Source organism: Salmo salar, chromosome ssa29 (genome assembly GCF_905237065.1).
Source record: "Salmo salar chromosome ssa29, Ssal_v3.1, whole genome shotgun sequence".
NCBI lineage: Eukaryota > Metazoa > Chordata > Actinopteri > Salmoniformes > Salmonidae > Salmo > Salmo salar.
The window spans coordinates 24,899,716-24,917,588 of NC_059470.1; the positions used below are offsets into that span (position 1 = coordinate 24,899,716).

The 17,873-nt window shown below is 44.4% G+C and overlaps 1 protein-coding gene across 2 annotated transcripts; it reads left to right on the plus strand.

Moving 5' to 3' along the window:
* Positions 1-307: 307 nt before the first annotated feature.
* Positions 308-13,317, plus strand: shrprbck1r (sharpin and rbck1 related). Of its 2 annotated transcripts, none has more exons than XM_014181426.2 (14): positions 308-481; positions 6,299-6,473; positions 6,595-6,678; positions 6,827-6,968; positions 7,107-7,197; positions 7,358-7,655; positions 7,756-7,883; positions 8,049-8,219; positions 10,627-10,787; positions 11,107-11,218; positions 11,411-11,590; positions 11,681-11,779; positions 11,957-12,100; positions 12,444-13,317. In XM_014181426.2, the coding sequence occupies exons 2-14, from the start codon at positions 6,374-6,376 to the stop codon at positions 12,522-12,524; spliced, it is 1,791 nt and encodes a 596-aa protein (XP_014036901.1). In that variant the 5' UTR covers positions 308-481; positions 6,299-6,373; the 3' UTR covers positions 12,525-13,317. The 2 variants fall into 2 exon arrangements, with proteins under 2 accessions (XP_014036901.1, XP_014036900.2); XM_014181425.2 differs by lacking the exon at positions 308-481 and adding an exon at positions 931-1,444.
* The last annotated feature ends 4,556 nt before the right edge of the window (positions 13,318-17,873 follow it).

The window sequence follows — 17,873 nt, forward strand, 5'->3', positions numbered from 1 at the left end:
GAACTATAACACCAGTGGCTTTGTTTTGAACGGAAGTGCAAACAAAGGTAAATATTGAACTCACTGAACAGATGTGACACTCAAATTGCCCTCATACAATGATGGTACGGGAGGGAAGGGGTTAATTAAGACTGACTCCAATGTCAGGGTCCGGAAAAACCAAACAGCAACTTCAGACAATGTTTACTTTTTCTGACATAAGAAAATATTTATCGATAACAACAATTTGTGAAAACATAAACTGTAACCGACATGACAGTGCTATCCCATGGGCACAGACGTCATTTCAACGTCTAGTTTCGATTTACATTTGGTTGAGCTGTCAACTAACTTGAATTCCATGTCATTGGATTTAGGTTATAAATTGGGTGTACCAAATTGGAAATTCCCTTACGCACATCTCAGGACCAGGCTGGTTGACTGAGCTCCGTACAGCAAGAGGAAGTGACCAGAGCGGACCAGACTTCCCCCATTTCAGTATGTGAGTGCAGGTATACGATGTTGACTTTTCCAGGCATCTTCAATGGATGTGTATTCTATTTCCACTGGCGCACACATGAAGGTAAACAATGGGGGTCGCTGTTTCACCAGGCCTAAATGAAGGAACACTGGATTACAAGCTGTTTGAGTTGTTGGACTACAACTATGGGGCCAAAAAAGCAACATTTTGATGGCATGACATTAGTGCTGCAGTCCTCAGACATTTCTATCTGCTAATGTCTTTTTGAAAGTAGGTCAACCATATACGCAATTGTCTCCACTACAATTTGCAGGTCCAAGTTTAAAAAATACGTATACAATTTAGTATAGGAGTACATCACATATACTGTATATTTGTGAACCTGATTTTGAGAAATGTAGGAAATTAAACGTTTTTGGACCTGCAGAAAAGCCATGTTGTGCAGTACATGGCTACAACGTGTGGGGGCGCAAATGATTGGCACTGGCAGCACGAGAGAGCCAGCCAAACAAACAGTGACACAGAGTGCGCACTTCCTGGTAGCTGGTCGTTCATCGGTTCTGTTGTTGTGAGCTTGGTAAATGGAGGGACTACGATGAAACTGCAAATTTTATTGGAATACTAATAGCAATCGTTGCTGGCAATATTGGCGTGGTGGTAAACACACCGGGAACGGTGTCTTGACGTCTCCAAACACTGCATGAGGCTGTTGGTGGAATGTCGCTGAGCTCAGGCGGGTGGACTACTCACACCCCACCGCCGGACCCGTCCTCATCTATCCCTGGCTATGGGGCCTCACAAACTGGCTGCCATACCGTCTTGATGTCGGTACGGGTATCAGTTTGCCATTCTGGTATTCGGCCGCTGTGTCTTCCTGGGGCAGGTGATGAGTCACTCCGTCTACAGCTCAGTATGGACCCCGGGAAGTCCGGGGAATTCCGTCTCACGCTACGGGACACCAGCGGAACAACGGGTCGGAGTGTGGTAAGAGAGAAGGGTTAAAGGCGGATTTCAATTCATTTCATTTGTCAGCCATGTTGACAAATAATGTTTATTGCTTTTGACAAATTACAAAATGGTGTTCATTAAAAATAGTTTTTTAAATTGTCAGCTAAAACTCGATGGAGTAAAGTTACATGTCACGTGATGTTTTATTATTACCAGCGTTACCAAGGCAGGCAGGCAGACATGTGTACAGAGGGTCACCGCTGGTTTCATGCTAACCTTTGGCTGTCATGCATTGAACTGTCAGTTATTTGAAACAATTTTATAGTTCAACAAAATACACCGAACAAAAATATAAACGCAAGAGATTTGACTGAGTTACAGTTCATATAAGGAAATTTGTCAATTGAAATAAATAAATTAAGCCATAATCTACCGATTTCACATGACTGAGAATACAGATATACATCTGTTAGTCACTTTTTTTTAAAGCTCGTGGCATGGATCAGAAAACCAGACAGTATCTTGTGACCACCATTTGCCTTATGCAGCGTGACACATCTCCTTAGCATAGAGTTGATCAGGCTGTTGATTGTGGCCTGTGGAATGTTGTCCCACTCCTCTTCAATAGCTGTGCAAAGTTGCTGGATATTGTCGGGAAATGGAACACGCTGTTGTACACGTCGATCCAGAGCATCCCAAACATGCTCAATGGGTGACATGTCTGGTGAGTATGCTGGCCATTTTCAGCTTCCAGGAATTGTGTACAGATCCTTGCAACAGGATTGTGCATTATCATGCTGAAACATGAGGTGATGGCAGAGAATGAAGGGCACAATAATGGGCCTCAGGATCTCGTCACGGTATCTCATTCAAATTACCATCGATAAAATGCTATTTGTTTACGTTGTTCTTAGCTTATGTCTGCCCATATCATAACCCCACTATGGGGCACTCTGTTCAATGTTGACATCAGCAAACCGCTCGCCCACACAACGCCATACACGCTGTCTGCCATCTGCCCGGTACAGTTGAAACCTGGATTCATCTGTGAAGAGCACACTTCTCCAGCGTGCCAGTACTCATCAAAGGTGAGCATTTGCCCACTGAAGTCGGTTACGACACCGAACTGCAGTCAGGTCAAGACTCTGGGGAGGATGACAAGCATGCAGATGAACTTCCCTGAGACTGTCTCAGACAGTTTGTGCAAAAATTCTTCAGTTGTGCAAACCCAAAGTTTCATCAGCTGTCCGGGTGGCTCAGACCATCCCGCTGGTGAAGAAGCCAGATGTGGAGGTCCTGGGCTGCCGTGGTTACACGTGGTCTGCTGTTGTAATGCCGGTTGGACGTACTGCCAAATTCTCTAAAATGACGTTGGAGGCGGCTTATGGTAGGGAAATTAACATTCAATTATCTGGCAACAGCTCTGGTGGACATGCCTACAGTCAGCATGTCGAATGCATGCACCCTCAAATCTTGAGACATCTGTGGCATTGTATTGTGTGACAAAACTGCACATTTTAGAGTGGCCTTTTATTGTCCCCAGCACAAGGTGCACCTGTGTAACAATCATGCTGTTTAATCAGCTTCTTGATATGCCACAGCTGTCAGGTGGATGGATTATCTTAGCAAAGGACAAAATGCTCTAACAGGGATGTAAACAAATTTGTGCACAAAATCTGAGAGAAATAAGCTTTTGTGCGTATAGAACATTTCTGGGATATTTTATTTCAGCTCATGAAATATAGGACCAACACTTTGTATTTTTGTCCAGTATAAACTACTGGTCAAAAGTTTTAGAACACCTACTCATTCAAGGGGTTTTCTGTCTACATTAGAGAATAATAGTAAAGACATCAAAACTATGAAATAACACACATGTAATCATGTTGTAACCAAAAAAGTGTTAAACAAATCACAGTATATTTAATATTTGAGATTCTTCAAATATCCACCCTTTAACCTTGATGACAGCTTTGCACACTCTTGGCATTATCTCAACCAGCTTCATGAGGTAGTCACCTGGAATGCATTTCAATTAACAGGTGTGCCTTGTTTAAAGTTAATTTCTGGAATTTCTTTCCTTAATGCGTTTGAGTCAATCAGTTGTGTTGTGACAAGGTAGGGGTGGTATACAGAAGATGGCCCTATTTGTTAAAAGACCAAGTCCATATTATGGCAAGAACGGCTCAAATAACAAAGAGAAACAACAGTCCACCATTACTTTAAGACATGAAGGTCAGTCAATACAGAACATTTGAAGAACTTTGAAAGTTTCTTCAAGTGCAGTTGCAAAAACCATCAAGCGCTATGATGAAACTGGCTCTCATGAGGACCGCCACAGGAATGGAAGACCCAGAGCTGCTGCAGAGGATGAACTCATTAGAGTTACCAACCTCAGAAATTGCAGCCCAAATAAATGCTTCACATGGTTCAAGTAACAGACACAACTCAACATTAACTGTTCAGAGGAGGTTGTGTGAATCAGGCCTTCATAGTCAAATTGCTACAGAGAAACCACTACTAAAGAACACCAATAATAAGAAGAGACTTGCTTAGGCCAAGAAACACGAGCAAAGGACATTAGACGGGTGGAAATTTGTCCAAATTTGAGATTTTTTTGTTCCAACCGCTGTCTTTGTGAGACGCGGTGTGGGTGAACGGATGATCTCCGCATGTGTATTTCCCACCATAAAGCATGGAGGAGGTGTTATGGTGTGGGTTGCTTTGCTGGTGACACTGTCTGTGATTTATTTAGAATTCAAGGCACACTTAACCAGCATGGCTACCACAGCATTCTGCAGTGATACGCCATCCCATCTGGTTTGCGCTTATTGGGACAATCATTTGTTTTTCCCACAGGACAATGACCCAAAACACACGCCCAGGCTGTGTAAGGGCGATTTTACAAAGGAGGAGAGTGATGGAGTGCTGCATCAGATGACCTGGCCAACACAATCCCCCGACCTCAACCAAATTTAGATGGTTTGGGATGTGTCGGACCGCAGAGTGAAGGAAAAGTGCTCAGCATATGTGGGAACTCCTTCAAGACTGTTGGAAAAGCATTCCAGGTGAAGCTGGCTGAGAGAATTCCAAGAGTGTGCAAAGCTGTCAAAGGAAAAGGGTGGCTATTTTGAAGAATCTCAAATAAAATATTTGTATTTGTTTAACACTTTTTTTTGGTTACTACATGATTCCATATGTTTTATTTCATAGTTTTGATGTTTTCACTATTATTCTACAATGTAGGAAATAGTAAGAATAAAGACCCTTGAATGAGTAGGTTTTTGTAAAACTTGACCGGTACAGTGCATTCGGAAAGTATTCAGACCCCTTGTCTCTCTGTTAGGTTACAGCCTTATTCTAATGACAAAACACAAACAGGTTTTTAGAAAATGTTGCTAATTTATATTTAAAAAAAAACAACTGATCACATTTACATAAGTATTTCTGACCCTTTACTCAGTACTTTGTTGAAACACTTTTGGCAGTGATTACAGCCTTGAGTATTCTTGTATGATGCTATAAGCTTGGCACATGTATTTGCGGAGTTTCTACCATTCTTCTCTGCAGATCCTCTCAAGCTCTGTCAGGTTGGATGGGGAGCGTTGCTGCACAGCAATTTTCAGGGATGTTCGATCGGGTTCAAGTCCAGGCTCTGGCTGGGCCACTCAAGGACATTCAGAGACCTAAAGCCACTCCTGCGTTGTCTTGGCTGTGTGCTTGTCCTGTTGGAAGGTGAACGATCGCCCCAGTCTGAGGTCCTGAGCGCTCTGGAGCAGGTTTTCATCAAGGATCTCTCTCTGTACTTTGCTCCATTCATCTTTGCCTCGATCTTGACTAGTCTTCCAGTCCCTGCCGCTGAAAAACATCCCCACAGCATGATGCCACCACCATGCTTCACCGTAGGGATGGTGTCTGGTTTCCTCCAGACGTGACTCTTGGCATTCAGGCCAAAGAGTTCAATCTTGGTTTCATCAGACCTTTTGGCAAACTCCAAGCGGGCTGTCATGTGCCTTTTTACTGATGAGTGGCTTCCGTCTGGCCACTCTACCATGAAGGCCTGATTGGTGGAGTGCTGCAGAGATGGTTGTCCTTTTGGAAGGGTCTCCCATCTCTATAGAGCAACTCTAGAGCTCTGTCAGAGTGACCATTGGGTTCTTGGTCACCTCCCTGACCAAGGCCCTTCTCCCCCGATTGCTCAGTTTGGACGGGCAGCCAGCTCTAGGAAGAGTCTTGGTAGTTCCAAACTTCTTCCATTTAAGAATTATGGAGGCCACTGTGTTTTTGGTGCCCTTCCCCAGATCTGTGCCTTGACACAATCCTGTCTCGGAGCGCAACGGACAATTCCTTTGACCTCATGGCTTAGTTTTTGCTCTGACATGCACTGTCAACTGTGGGACCTTATATAGACAGGTCTGTGCCTTTCCAAATCATGTCCAATCAATTGAATATACCACAGGTGGACTCCAATCAAGTTGTAGAAACATCTCAAGGATGATCAATGGAAACAGGATGCACCTGAGCTCAATTTTGTGTCTTATTGCAAAGGGTCTGAATAATTATGTAAATAAGGTATTTCTGTTTTTTAAAAACCTGTTTACGCTTTGTCATTATTGGATATTGTGTGTAGATTGAAGATTTCTATTTATTTAATCCATTTTAGAAATGTGGAAAAGTCAAGGGGTCTGAATACTTTCCAAAGGCATTCCCACTGACTAGGTCTATAGGCTGCAGTGCTGTCCAATCATTCTCCCAAAAACAGAGCTCAAAGGTCATTCCAACATGACATCAATGCAATACCTAAAGTCAACATACTACCATGAAACAAAGAGTGGTAGGCAGCCAATTTCAGTGTGATAAAATGAGCATCACTCTTCTTCTCTCTTCCAGTCCATTGCAGAGTTTGACCTGAGGTCGGTGCACTATGAGGTGAAATCGCCAAAATGCCACGAGCTGAGTTTGTTCATGCCCCCTCACGACCGCATCAGCTTCAACTTCCGCTGCGAGCAGGAGGCTCAGGAGTGGGCCACCGTGGTGATGTCATCACTCAGAGAGGCACACAGGGGTTAGTCTACTTTCTTCCTGCCTCTGTTCCCTTTGATCAGATGTTCCACTGTCTTCTCCTCCAATCTTTGCTGTGCTCTAATAACCTGAGTCCCCCGTCTTCTCCTCTCCTGACCCCTCAGTGTCCGACAGCCCTCCCACCGATGACCGACAACTTCCTCTGGAGGCCTTGGAGACACCCAGCTCCGCTTCCTTACCACGCACAGGTAGCCCTCAGTGGGGTGTGTGTGTGTGTGTGTGTGTGTGTGTGTGTGTGTGTGTGTACAGTAGTGTATTGGCCAAGTTTCTACTCTTTTTTTCAATTGCTCACTGTCCCGGACTCTGTGTTTCAACCTTGTGTCCATTCATCTGTAGAGGAGATGTGTGCTGAGCTGACCAGGGCCATCGAGGCTGGTGACATCCAGGCGGCCTCCATCTACGCTGCCACCCTGGCTCGTCAGCAGGCAGAGCTGAAGATCCGGCCCTCTGAGAGGAGCTACGGAGACACGGAGCTTAGGTGAGAGAGTTAAAAGCAAACGAGTTACTGGGTAATAGAACAGGAAGTTATTGAAGAAGTCTGAATATTGTGTGAACTGGTGCGATGACAGGAAATGCATATTTAGTAGTTCATGACGATTGTATCTTTCTGTGAAAGCTTGGCTGTAGTGGTCGAAGATTCTTCATCTTCCTGTTGTGTCACAGTGAAAGTCCCCCCCCACGCGACCATCGCCATACTCAAGCAGCAGGTCAGTCTGAACAGCTTAAATAAAATATTCTTTTTTTAAAAGTTTGAATTCAGATCTCTAACAGTATCTAGCTCTACAATAGTTTCATCATAATGTAAACCTACTTTCTGCCTGTGTTTTTAGTTTTTGTACCTTTTCTGTCTGTCCCTCTGTCCCCTAGGTATTCCTGGAGTATGGCTTCCATCCGCGGGTGCAGCGCTGGGTGATTGGCCAGTGTCTGTGTGCCGACCAGCGCTCTCTCGCGTCCTACGGGGTGCGTAGGGATGGAGACACGGCCTTCCTGTACCTCCTCTCTGCCCGCCACGCCCGTCTCACACGGCAGCTGCTCCAGCAGGACCAGGAAAGAGCCCTCCTCACCCCCGCTACCCCTCCTCTTGAGACCCCAAGCAACGGCCCCACATCCCAGGACTGGAGGGGTTACAGCACCCTGCCCCCCAGACTGAGCCACAGCAGCATGGGTGACACTGTTAAACACTCACACAAATGCACGCACATACACACCATTGACAGAAGGACCCATTGTGTTGGCTTCCTCCTGACCGAGCTTTGTTCCAATAGGTTCAAATGGAGCGGGGCCAAATGGAGCCGGGGCAGAGAGGCTGAACATCAGTGAAATCAAAGACCTCATCAACCTGGAGATGCCGCAACTCAACAAAGCACTTACCCCTAAGAAATCAGGGCCTCAGGTACACACAAGCTCTGTACAGTACCCCTTGGTATTAATTGACTAACTATTTCACTCTGCTACATGGATTTCATCTAGGTATGCATGCATACCTAGATGCGGTAAGTTGACATACAGTAGGTTTCCAGCAACACACCTGTAAAGACAGTCTCGCTGTGTGTCTCAGGGTTGGGCCTGCCCCTCTTGCACGTACATAAACAAGCCCACACGGCCTGGCTGTGAGATCTGCAGTACAGACCGTCCAGAGAGCTATACTGTTCCTGGGAGCTACAAACCAGACCCTCTGGAGCTTCACCGCATACAGCAGGAGAAAGAAGCTGTCCGACAGTACCAGCAGGTAGGATGTTTTATGCTCATGAACACATACACAAACTCATGCACTCGTGCACGTAAACACAGTCAAATGGTGCATACAGCAGGAAATGCAAGCTGTCAGACAGTGTCAACAGGACATGTAGAAACCTAGACAAACACATACAGTCTTGCACATGCACACTGTTTACAGTTAATTACAGTGCATAGTTTATTAGGGAAAAGGTTTATTAGGGGAAAGGTTTATTAGGGGAAAAGATAGGCTCCGTAGGGGTAGCAGAGTTGAGACGACCAGGGATGGTAGGATGGGCTCTAAGGCTGACTCTCTTCTCTTCTGTCTCTTTGTTTTTTGAAGGAGAAAGGGAGAAGAGAGGCGCTGAGGGGCGCGGGTGCTCAAAATGACTCACTACTGGAAAACTTGGCCCAGGACTACAGGCACACACACACTCCGTAACATCGCAGAAAGACACTGACTGACTGACGCGCACACACACTTTCTATATTTTGCCACTGTAAACATTCTCTTCAACCCATACACTCACGCTACTGAGCAATACTCATTCATGTTGTGACAGAATCTCAGTGACTGTGCATTACATAGCATTGTGGCTACCTACCCTCTGACATTGTTTGATACAAATACACTATATATAAAGAAGTATATGGACACCCCTTCAAATGAATGGATTTGGCTACTTCAGCTACACCCGTTGCTGACAGGTGTATAAAATCAAGCACAAAGCCATGCAATCTCCATTGACAAATATTGGCAGTAGAATGGCCTTACTGAAGAGCTCAGTGACTTTCAACGTGGCACCGTCATAGAATGCCACCTTTCCAACAAGTCAGGTTGTAAAATTTCTGCCCTGCTAGAGCTGCCCCGGTCAACTGTAAGTGCTGTTATTGTGAAGTGGAAACGTCTAGGAGCGACAACGGCTCAGCCACGAAGTGGTAGGCCACACAAGTTCACAGAACTGGACCGCCTAGTGGTGAAGTGCTTAGCGCATAAAAATGGTCTATCCTTGGTTGCAACACTCACTACCAAGTTCCAAACTGCCTCTGGAACGTCAGCACAATAAATGTTTCGTCGGGAGCTTCATGAAATGGGTTTCCGTGGCCGAGCACAAGCCTAAGATCACCATGCGCAAGGCCAAGCGTGGGCTGGAGTGGTGTAAAGCTGGCATAGAGCCAACTAAAGTTTTGTGGAGGAGAAATAATGGTCTGGGGCTGTTTTTCATGGTTCGGGCTAGGCCCCTTAGTTCCAGTGAAGGGAAATCCTAACACTACAGCATACAATTACATTCTAGACGATTCTGTGCTTCCATCTTTGTGGCAACAGTTTGGGAAAGGCCCGTTCCTGTTTCAGCATAACAATGCCCCTGTGCACTAAGCGAGGTCCATACAGAAATGGTTTGTAGAGATCGGTGTGGAAGAACTTGACTGGCCGTCACAAATCCCTGACCTTAACCCCATTGAACACCATTTGGATGAATTGGAACGCCGACTGCCAGCCAGGCCTAATCGCTTAACATCAGTGCCCGACCTCACTAATGCTCTTGTGGCTGAATGGAAGCAAGTCCCCGCAGCAATGTTCCAACATCTAGTGGAAAGCCTTCCCAGAAGAGAGGAGGCTGTTATAGCAGCAAAGGGGGGGACCAACTCCATATTAATGCCCATGATTTTGGAATGAGATGTTTGAGCAGGTGTCCACATACGTTTGGTCATGTAGTGTATGTTTATCTGCACAGAAGTGTGTTTGTATGACTTTTAAGCAAATGAAAGAATCATGGCTCTTCTATGTCGAAGACTTTGTATATAGGACAGCAGGTAGCCTAGCGTTTAAGAGCATTGGGCCAGTAACCGAAAGGTCGCTGGTTCGATTCCCGAGCCGACTAGGTGAAAAAAAATCTGCCGATGTGCCCCTGAGCAAGGCACTTAATTATAATTGCTACTGTAAATTGCTCTGGATAAGAGCGTCTGCTAAATTACTGAAATGTAAATGTAACTTTGCATGTTTGTAATGAATTATGTAATTATACTGCAAATCCATGTAGGCCTAGTTTGCTTCGTGTGTGCCAACCAGTTGAAACCTACTATTTCAGAGAAGACAAAGAACTGCTGTGTTGCCCACTCTGTGCCTGTTTGTTACAGTCAGGGTCATCAAGTGGACAACTTCAATGGCTGTTTGTTTTTAATGTATTAACTTTCAAAATGCACAATTTAATAAATAATGAAGGCCTTTTGACTGAATGTAGAACAAAAAAACATCCATGTTGCAATTTAAAATGTGTATTTAACTGTAATAAAGCAAGAAAATAAAATGCTGTTTTGAACAAAATGAACGTCTGTCTGTGTGTTTGAACGATGTGTGTGTACAAACGTGCGTGTTCAACGTGTGTGTTGTTGTATATTGTGGATCCCCACCACCCCAGGCGAGGGAAGCAGAGCGGAGGGAGAACTTTGCCCGGCTGGTGATGTTGGATGGAAAGGACCTGGTGCCCAACCCAGATGCTGTGGACTGTAGGATCTGTTACCTGGACCTGCAGCCTGGGGAGGGAGTCCTGCTCAGAGAGTGTCTCCACTGTTTCTGCAGGTACCACTCAGAGACACAGGAGACCGTATCCCAGTCCGCAATTCTCTTGACCCTCCACCTAGTGACCCCCCCCCCCCATGACCCTCCACCTAGACACTAGCTGATCTGAAAGCATTGGAGTGGTATTAGCAATGTGATGGACACTCCACTTAGCCTGCCAGAGAGCTGCTAAGTGGAGCTATAACATCGTATTGCTTACACCCCTCGGATTCTTCCTTTCTACAAGAATTGTGTTGTGGGGGATTTCGAACTGTGCAAGAAGGGCGTGGGTGAGATGAGATGCTTATGCAGAGATGGAGCCAGTGTGTTGTGTTCACAGAGATTGCCTGCGCTCAGTAGTCCTGATGTGTGAGGACCCGGAGGTGGCCTGTCCGTACCGTGATGACACGTACGCCTGTGACTGCACCCTGCAGGGGAGAGAGATCAGAGCCGTGAGTGGTGACATCACTGGCTTCTTTCTAATGTATTTAATAGTAGCTGCACGATGGCCCATTGGATATCAGAGACATACTGTTATAACGCACTGCCTAATGCCTGGCTAATGCAAACCAGAAAACCCACGATACATCAGTCATCTAATCATCTCTCTCCCCTCTGCTCTTTCCTTCCTTCCTGCCTACCAGTTGGTGTCGGAAGAGGAGTACGAGCGCTGGCTGCAGAGAGGTTTGTCTGTGGCAGAGTCTCGCTGTGAGGGCAGTTACCACTGTGCCAGCCCAGACTGTGCCGGGTGGTGTGTGTACGAGGACACCGTCAATGTGTTCCACTGCCCCGTCTGCAACAAGCACAACTGCCTGCTCTGCAAGGTACACACACATCACCTTTACATTCACCAATGATTGCATACACCATGGATTTGAACAGACCTCTTTCTCTACTCTGTCTGTCTCTCTCAGGCGATTCATGAAGGGATGGACTGTAAGCAGTACCAGGATGACCTTACGACCCGTGCTGAGAACGACTCGGCAGCCCGCAGAACTAGAGATCTGCTCAAGGTGACGCACAGACACTTTCACACACATCATTTATACCTGTAGATCGATTTCAGCAAAGCATTGAGGACAATGAGATTTTAGGGGAAGGATTGTTAGTTCTCAGGTTTGTAAGACTTTGCTCATATCATATTAACATATAACTGTTATATTAACATGTAATACCTGTGTCTCTCTCAGACCCTGGTCCTCTCCGGGGAGGCCATGCACTGCCCTCAGTGCGGCATCATCGTGCAGAAAAAGGAGGGCTGTGATTGGCTGCGTTGCACTGTCTGTCACAGTGAGATCTGCTGGGTCACCAGAGGGCCTCGCTGGGGGCCAGGGGTAAGAGCCCGCCCCTCCTGTCTCTGTCAAATTCAGTTTAGCTCTGCATGGTTGTGCTCCTCCGGTCACCTGTAATGCAGACATTTCACATCTGTCTGCTACCTGTCCTACGTAGCATGTAGCCTAGCAGTTAGAGCGTTGGGCCAGTAACTGAAAGGTCGCTGGTTCGAATACCCACACCGACAAGGTGAAAAACCTGTCGATGAGCCCTTGAGCAAGGCACTTAACCCTAATTTGCTCCATGGGCGGCGTTTTACTATGACTGACCCTGTAAAACAACACATTTCACTGCACCTATTCGGTGTGACAATAAAATATCTAATGTGCTTCTGTTTCCTCCCAGGGTCCAGGAGACACCAGCGGAGGCTGCCGCTGCAACATCAACAACCAAAAATGTCACCCAAAGTGTCAGAACTGCCACTGAGAAAGACAATGAGGGATGTGTGTTTGAGAGTGAGATAGGACAAATTGTGTGTCACTCAAAGGATTGATGATTGCACTGCACATTTAGCTATGCACGTTTTCTGTTAGTTTCTGTTCTCCCTTTAGGCTGCGTTTAGACAGTCAGCCCAATTCTGATATTTTTTTCACTCATTTGTCTAATGACCAATCAGATCAGCTCTGAAAAAAAACATGATGTGATTGGCCAAAATACCAATTAGTGGAAAAAAATATCAGAATTGGGCTGCTTGTCTAAATGCAGCAAGAGTCATGCAATACTGTTCAGGGACACATTAAACTAAGTGTACTTAACTTTTTCAGCCCTCAAAGCCAAAGTCTAATGCTAATGACCGCATTCTGGGGTTGTAACAGAGAGCGTACTGTGTTCTGACTGGATATAATGCCATTTTTTCTGCATAGAAACAGAACAAACAATCTCTGTTTCAAACTGCATTGCGATGTGTGCCAATTAATAGCCATTTTGAAAGTACATGAGAATTCATGTGAAATTAATACTTCTGCATGTTTTTCTATGTTTTAGCACCTCTGAATGAATACCAGGCTCTGTCACGTAGATCTGTTTCCAAGACTAAGTGTTCTATTTTGTTCTATTTATTACTCACAGGCTCTGGTTACAGACAGACAAATGTATGAACGCCAAGAAAACACTTTCTATCTGCCAGTTTTCATGGAATAATCAGATTTGCTCAGTAACTGCTGTGTGCCATAGTGCGTTTTTAAAACAGTGTGTCAATAAAGCCACTCTAAACACAAGATTTAGTCTCTAATTAAATCTAATATGATAAAGCATTAACACAAACAACCACCACGGTTTGAATGCCTCCTGTTTTGCCCAAGCTCATGAGGATGGCACACTCATTCTGCATTTCTTTAGCCTATTCAAGTTGCTTAAGGTAATTACAATGTATTACCCAGTCTGGCAAATACACTATTTTCATGGTTTACATTATTAGCCTCTACGGGATTGGTGTCACCCCCGTTGGACGGTTGAGCTAACGTAGGCTAATGTGATTAGCATGAGGTTGTAAGTAACAAAACAAATTCCCAGGACAGACATATCGGATATGGGCAGAAAGCTTCAATTATTGTTAATCTAACTGCACTGTCCAATTTACAGTAGCTATTACAGTGAAAGAATGCCATGCTATTGTTTGAGGAGAGTGCATAGTTATGAACTTAAATGTATTAATAAACCAATTAGGCACATTTGGGCAGTCTTGATACAACATTTTGAACAGAAATGCAGTGGTTCATTGGATCAGTCTAAAATCTAGTGGCCAAAATCTTAATTGTGCCTGGGCTGGAATAATACATTATGGCCTTTTTCTTGCATTTCAAAGATGGTACAAAAAAATGTAAAACGTTTCTTTCTTTGTATTATCTTTAACCAGATCGGCTCCTTTAATGTAACAAATTATTATTATGTAACCTACGGAGGAATAGAATGCCAGAATTCCTGCAGCTTTTCATTATAGGTAGCTTTCTGTCAGTCAGTGGCAATGTAGGCCTGAATGCAAAACTGATGCATTGCATTGCTACATGTTTGGAATAAACTCATGATCGCACTACTATGGCAAATCCTAAACCTTGTCATATGATGGCAATCTGTTGCAGTAGTCTGACAACTCATGCCAAATTCTTACTATGCTCTGTCGTTCGCTACATACTTCATTAACTTTTCCCCTTTATTCCCTTTTTTCATTGCGGAGAAGAAACTAACGTCCGTGGGCGTGGCATGGCAGGAGCAAGGAGTCTGGGTAGCCAGGCAACTGTTGCAGCTAGCTGGTACTAAAAAGCTGTAAATCTGGTTTCAGAAAGGTGACAACACTGGAAGAGAGACGAGGCTTGCCTCAAGCACGTCAATGAAGACTCTGAGATACACTGCACAATAGGGGAGCTCGCTCACATAGCCACGTGGAAGGAGGGATTCTGAGGGTGCTGCAGCATCTCCTGATAAATCGAGATTAACCCCTAGTTAAAAAATGATGACCATCATATGACAAGGTTTAGGATTTGCCATAGGCTATGCTAGTGAGTGATCATGAGTTTATTGCAAACATTTCGCAATGCATTAGTTTTGCAATCAGGCCTACATTGCCAATTTAGCCACAGAATTTGTAAACTAGGCCTGTATTACTCCTGTATGAGCAGAGAAGAATACCCCCTTTTGCCCTCAGAACAACCTCAATTCGTCAGGGCATCGACTCTACATGGTGTTTCGATTGCGTTCCACAGGTATGCTGGCCCATGTCGACTCCAATGCTTCCCACAGTTGTGTCAAGTTGGCTTGATGTCCTTTGAGTGGTGGACCATTCTTGATACACATGGGAAACTGTTGAGCATGAAAAGCCCAGCAGCGTTGCAGTTCTTTACACAAACCGGTGCGTCTGGCACCTACTACCATACCCGTTCAAAGGTACTTACATTTTTTGTCTTGCCCATTCACCCTCTGAATGGCACACATACACAATCCATGTCTCAATTGTCTCAAGGCTTCAAAATCCTTATTTAACTTGTCTCCTCCCCTTCATCTACACTAATTGAAGTGGACTTGACAAGTGACATCAATAAGGAATCATAGCGTTCGCCTGGATTCACCTGGTCAGTCTATGTTATGGAAAGAGCAGGTGTTCTTAATGTTTTGTACACTCAGTGTACATCATAAGGATGTAGTAGCCTAACGACTCGATCACACCTACAGCATCATCTGGATATGTTTGCAACAAAAGTTCAGCATTCACCTTCTGCTACTATTTCTGTCAAGCCATTTACACATGCAGAAAGCACTGCAACTGCTACTGCAAGACAATGCTGTAAGGCAAACACAGCGTTCCGTTAGAAATGAATGGACTTCTGGTGTACCAAAACGTAATGGTGCTGTTGGTGTAATCGAGGTGTTAGGCCATGTAATAGGCCTATTGTCAACCAATCATATTTCTCAAATCACTTCCGGAAGACGGCAGTTAGGTCTAATGTGCTTTTGGTGAAGACCTACAAAAGTAAGTAAATAGCTGTATTAGACTGAAATATATAAGGTAATTTCATCAAACTTGTGAGGCTCTCCTTGCTTATTCAATATATTTGCTGTTACTTCACTGAATCACGTTTTAAAAGTCTCCTTTAACTGTTTTACATTCCCTGAGACCAACCAGAAATGTTTCCTTGGTCAAATATTCCCAGATTTTTATAAAACAGCCACATATGTGGTCTCTCGTTTCTGCATCACCAAGGCAATAGAGGTGGCAAGGGGTGCTTCAATTGCATGTTCAGTTCAGCGGACTGCAGGGGTGTAGCAAGATTATGGATATATTGACAACACTATACAGTGAACTTCAAAATTACTGGCACCCCTGACTGGCAATGCACAAATAATACTTTCAAAAATATAAACAATATAATTATAGAGAAAAACTCAAAATACTAATGTGAGAAATACCGTACTTTATTAATGTTTCAATGGAACCCATCAAAATAATATAATGATTTAATTAAAAATCTATGTCCTCCAAATCAAGGTTTCGCAGTTAATGGCACCCTTAAAGATTTTTGTAAATAACATCTACCAAAATTAAACCAGGAATTAAATTCCACTTATTTAAGTGTATCTAAGTCTTAAGGAACTATATTGAGCCATTACATCACTTCCTGTTTCACTAGGGTATAAAAATGAGGTAACACGCATGCAATATCCCTTTGTCATCCAACACCATGAAGAAAACAAAAGAACTGGCAGTTCAAAAGAGACAGACGGTCGTAGACCTTCATAAATCTGGTAATGGCTACAAGAAGATCTACAAACGATTGAATATACCACTGAGCACTGTCAGGGCAATTATAAAAAAATTCTAAAGATATGGAACAGTTGAAAACCTCACGGGGAGAGGACGCAAATACATTTTGCCCCCCATGATAGGGAGGAGGATGGTGAGAGAAGCAACAAAATCCCCAAGAATCACTGTGAAAGAATTGCAGGCCTTGGTGGCGTCTTGGGGTCACCAGGTTTCAAAAGGCACCATCAGATGCCACCTCCACAACCACAGGCTCTTTGGAAGGGTTGCCAGTAAAAGCCCTTTCTGACCCCAAGACACAGACGCAAGCGCTTGGAGTTTGCCAAACATAATTTAAATTATGACTGGAAGAAGGTGCTCTGGTCAGTTGAGACCAAAATTGAACGTTTTGGTCAGATACAGCAATGGCATGTTTGGCGTCGAAACAGAGATGCATACAAGGAGAGGCACCTCATACCCACAGTGAAATATGGTGGTGGGTCAGTGGTGTTTTGGGGCTGTTTTAATTCCAGAGGTCCAGGGACACTGGTTAAGATTGATGGCATAATGAATTCCACCAAGTATCAGGCAATTTGGCTGACAATCTGGTTGCCTCTGCCAGAAGGCTGGGACTTGGCCGTAGGTGGACTTTCCAACAAGACAATGACTCAAAACATACCTCAAGATCCACACAGAAATGGTTCTATGACAACAAAAGCGATGTTCTGCCATGGCCATCTCAGTCGCTGGACCTCAATCCAATCGAAAACCTGTGGGCTGAGTTGAAGAGGGCAGTTGATAAGCGCAAACTCAAGAATGTGAAGGATCTTGAAAGGATCTGCATAAAGGAATGGTCCAAAATCCCTCCAAATGTGTTCCTTAACCTTGTCAAACATTACAGGAAAAGACTCCATGCTGTTATCCTTGCCAGAGGTGGTTGCACTAAGTACTAAATGAGGAGTGCCAATAATTATGAAACCTTGATTTTGGTCAAATGTATTTTGTATTGAATAATTGTATGATTTTGGTGGGTTCCATTGAAACATTAAATAAGTACAGTATTTCTCACATGTTGGTATTTTGAGTTTATCTCTATAATTGTTTGTGCATTGCTAGTCAGGGGTGCCAGTAATTTTGGAGCCCACTGTATATAGAAAAGTATGTGGACACCCCTTCAAATTAGTGTATTCGGCTATTTCAGCCACACCCATTGGTGACATTTGTATAAAATCAAGCACACAGCCATGCAATCTCCATAGACAAACATTGGCAGTAGAATGGCCTTACTAAAGAGATCAGTGCATTTCAATGTGGCACCATCATAGGATGCCACCTTTCGAACAAGTCAGTTCGTCAAATTTCCGCCCTTCTAGAGCTTCCCCGGTCAACTGTTAGTGCTGTTATTGTGAAGTGGAAACATCTAGGAGCAACAACGGCTCAGCCGCGTGGTGGTAGGCCACACAAGCTCACAGAACGGGACAGCTGAGTGCTGTAGCATGTAAAAATAGTCTGTCCTCGGTTGCAACACTCACTACCGAGTTCCA

What these genes read in the sequence shown, in the direction of transcription:
- shrprbck1r (XM_014181425.2), top strand. Translation starts at nt 1,178, where the DNA reads ATGTCGCTGAGCTCAGGCGGGTGGACTACTCACACCCCACCGCCGGAC. An exon ending in ACTCAGAGAGGCACACAGGG is followed by an intron (nt 6,474 to 6,594) that starts GTTAGTCTACTT and finishes CTGACCCCTCAG; the next exon opens with TGTCCGACAGCCCTCCCACC. An exon ending in GAACTAGAGATCTGCTCAAG is followed by an intron (nt 11,780 to 11,956) that starts GTGACGCACAGA and finishes TGTCTCTCTCAG; the next exon opens with ACCCTGGTCCTCTCCGGGGA.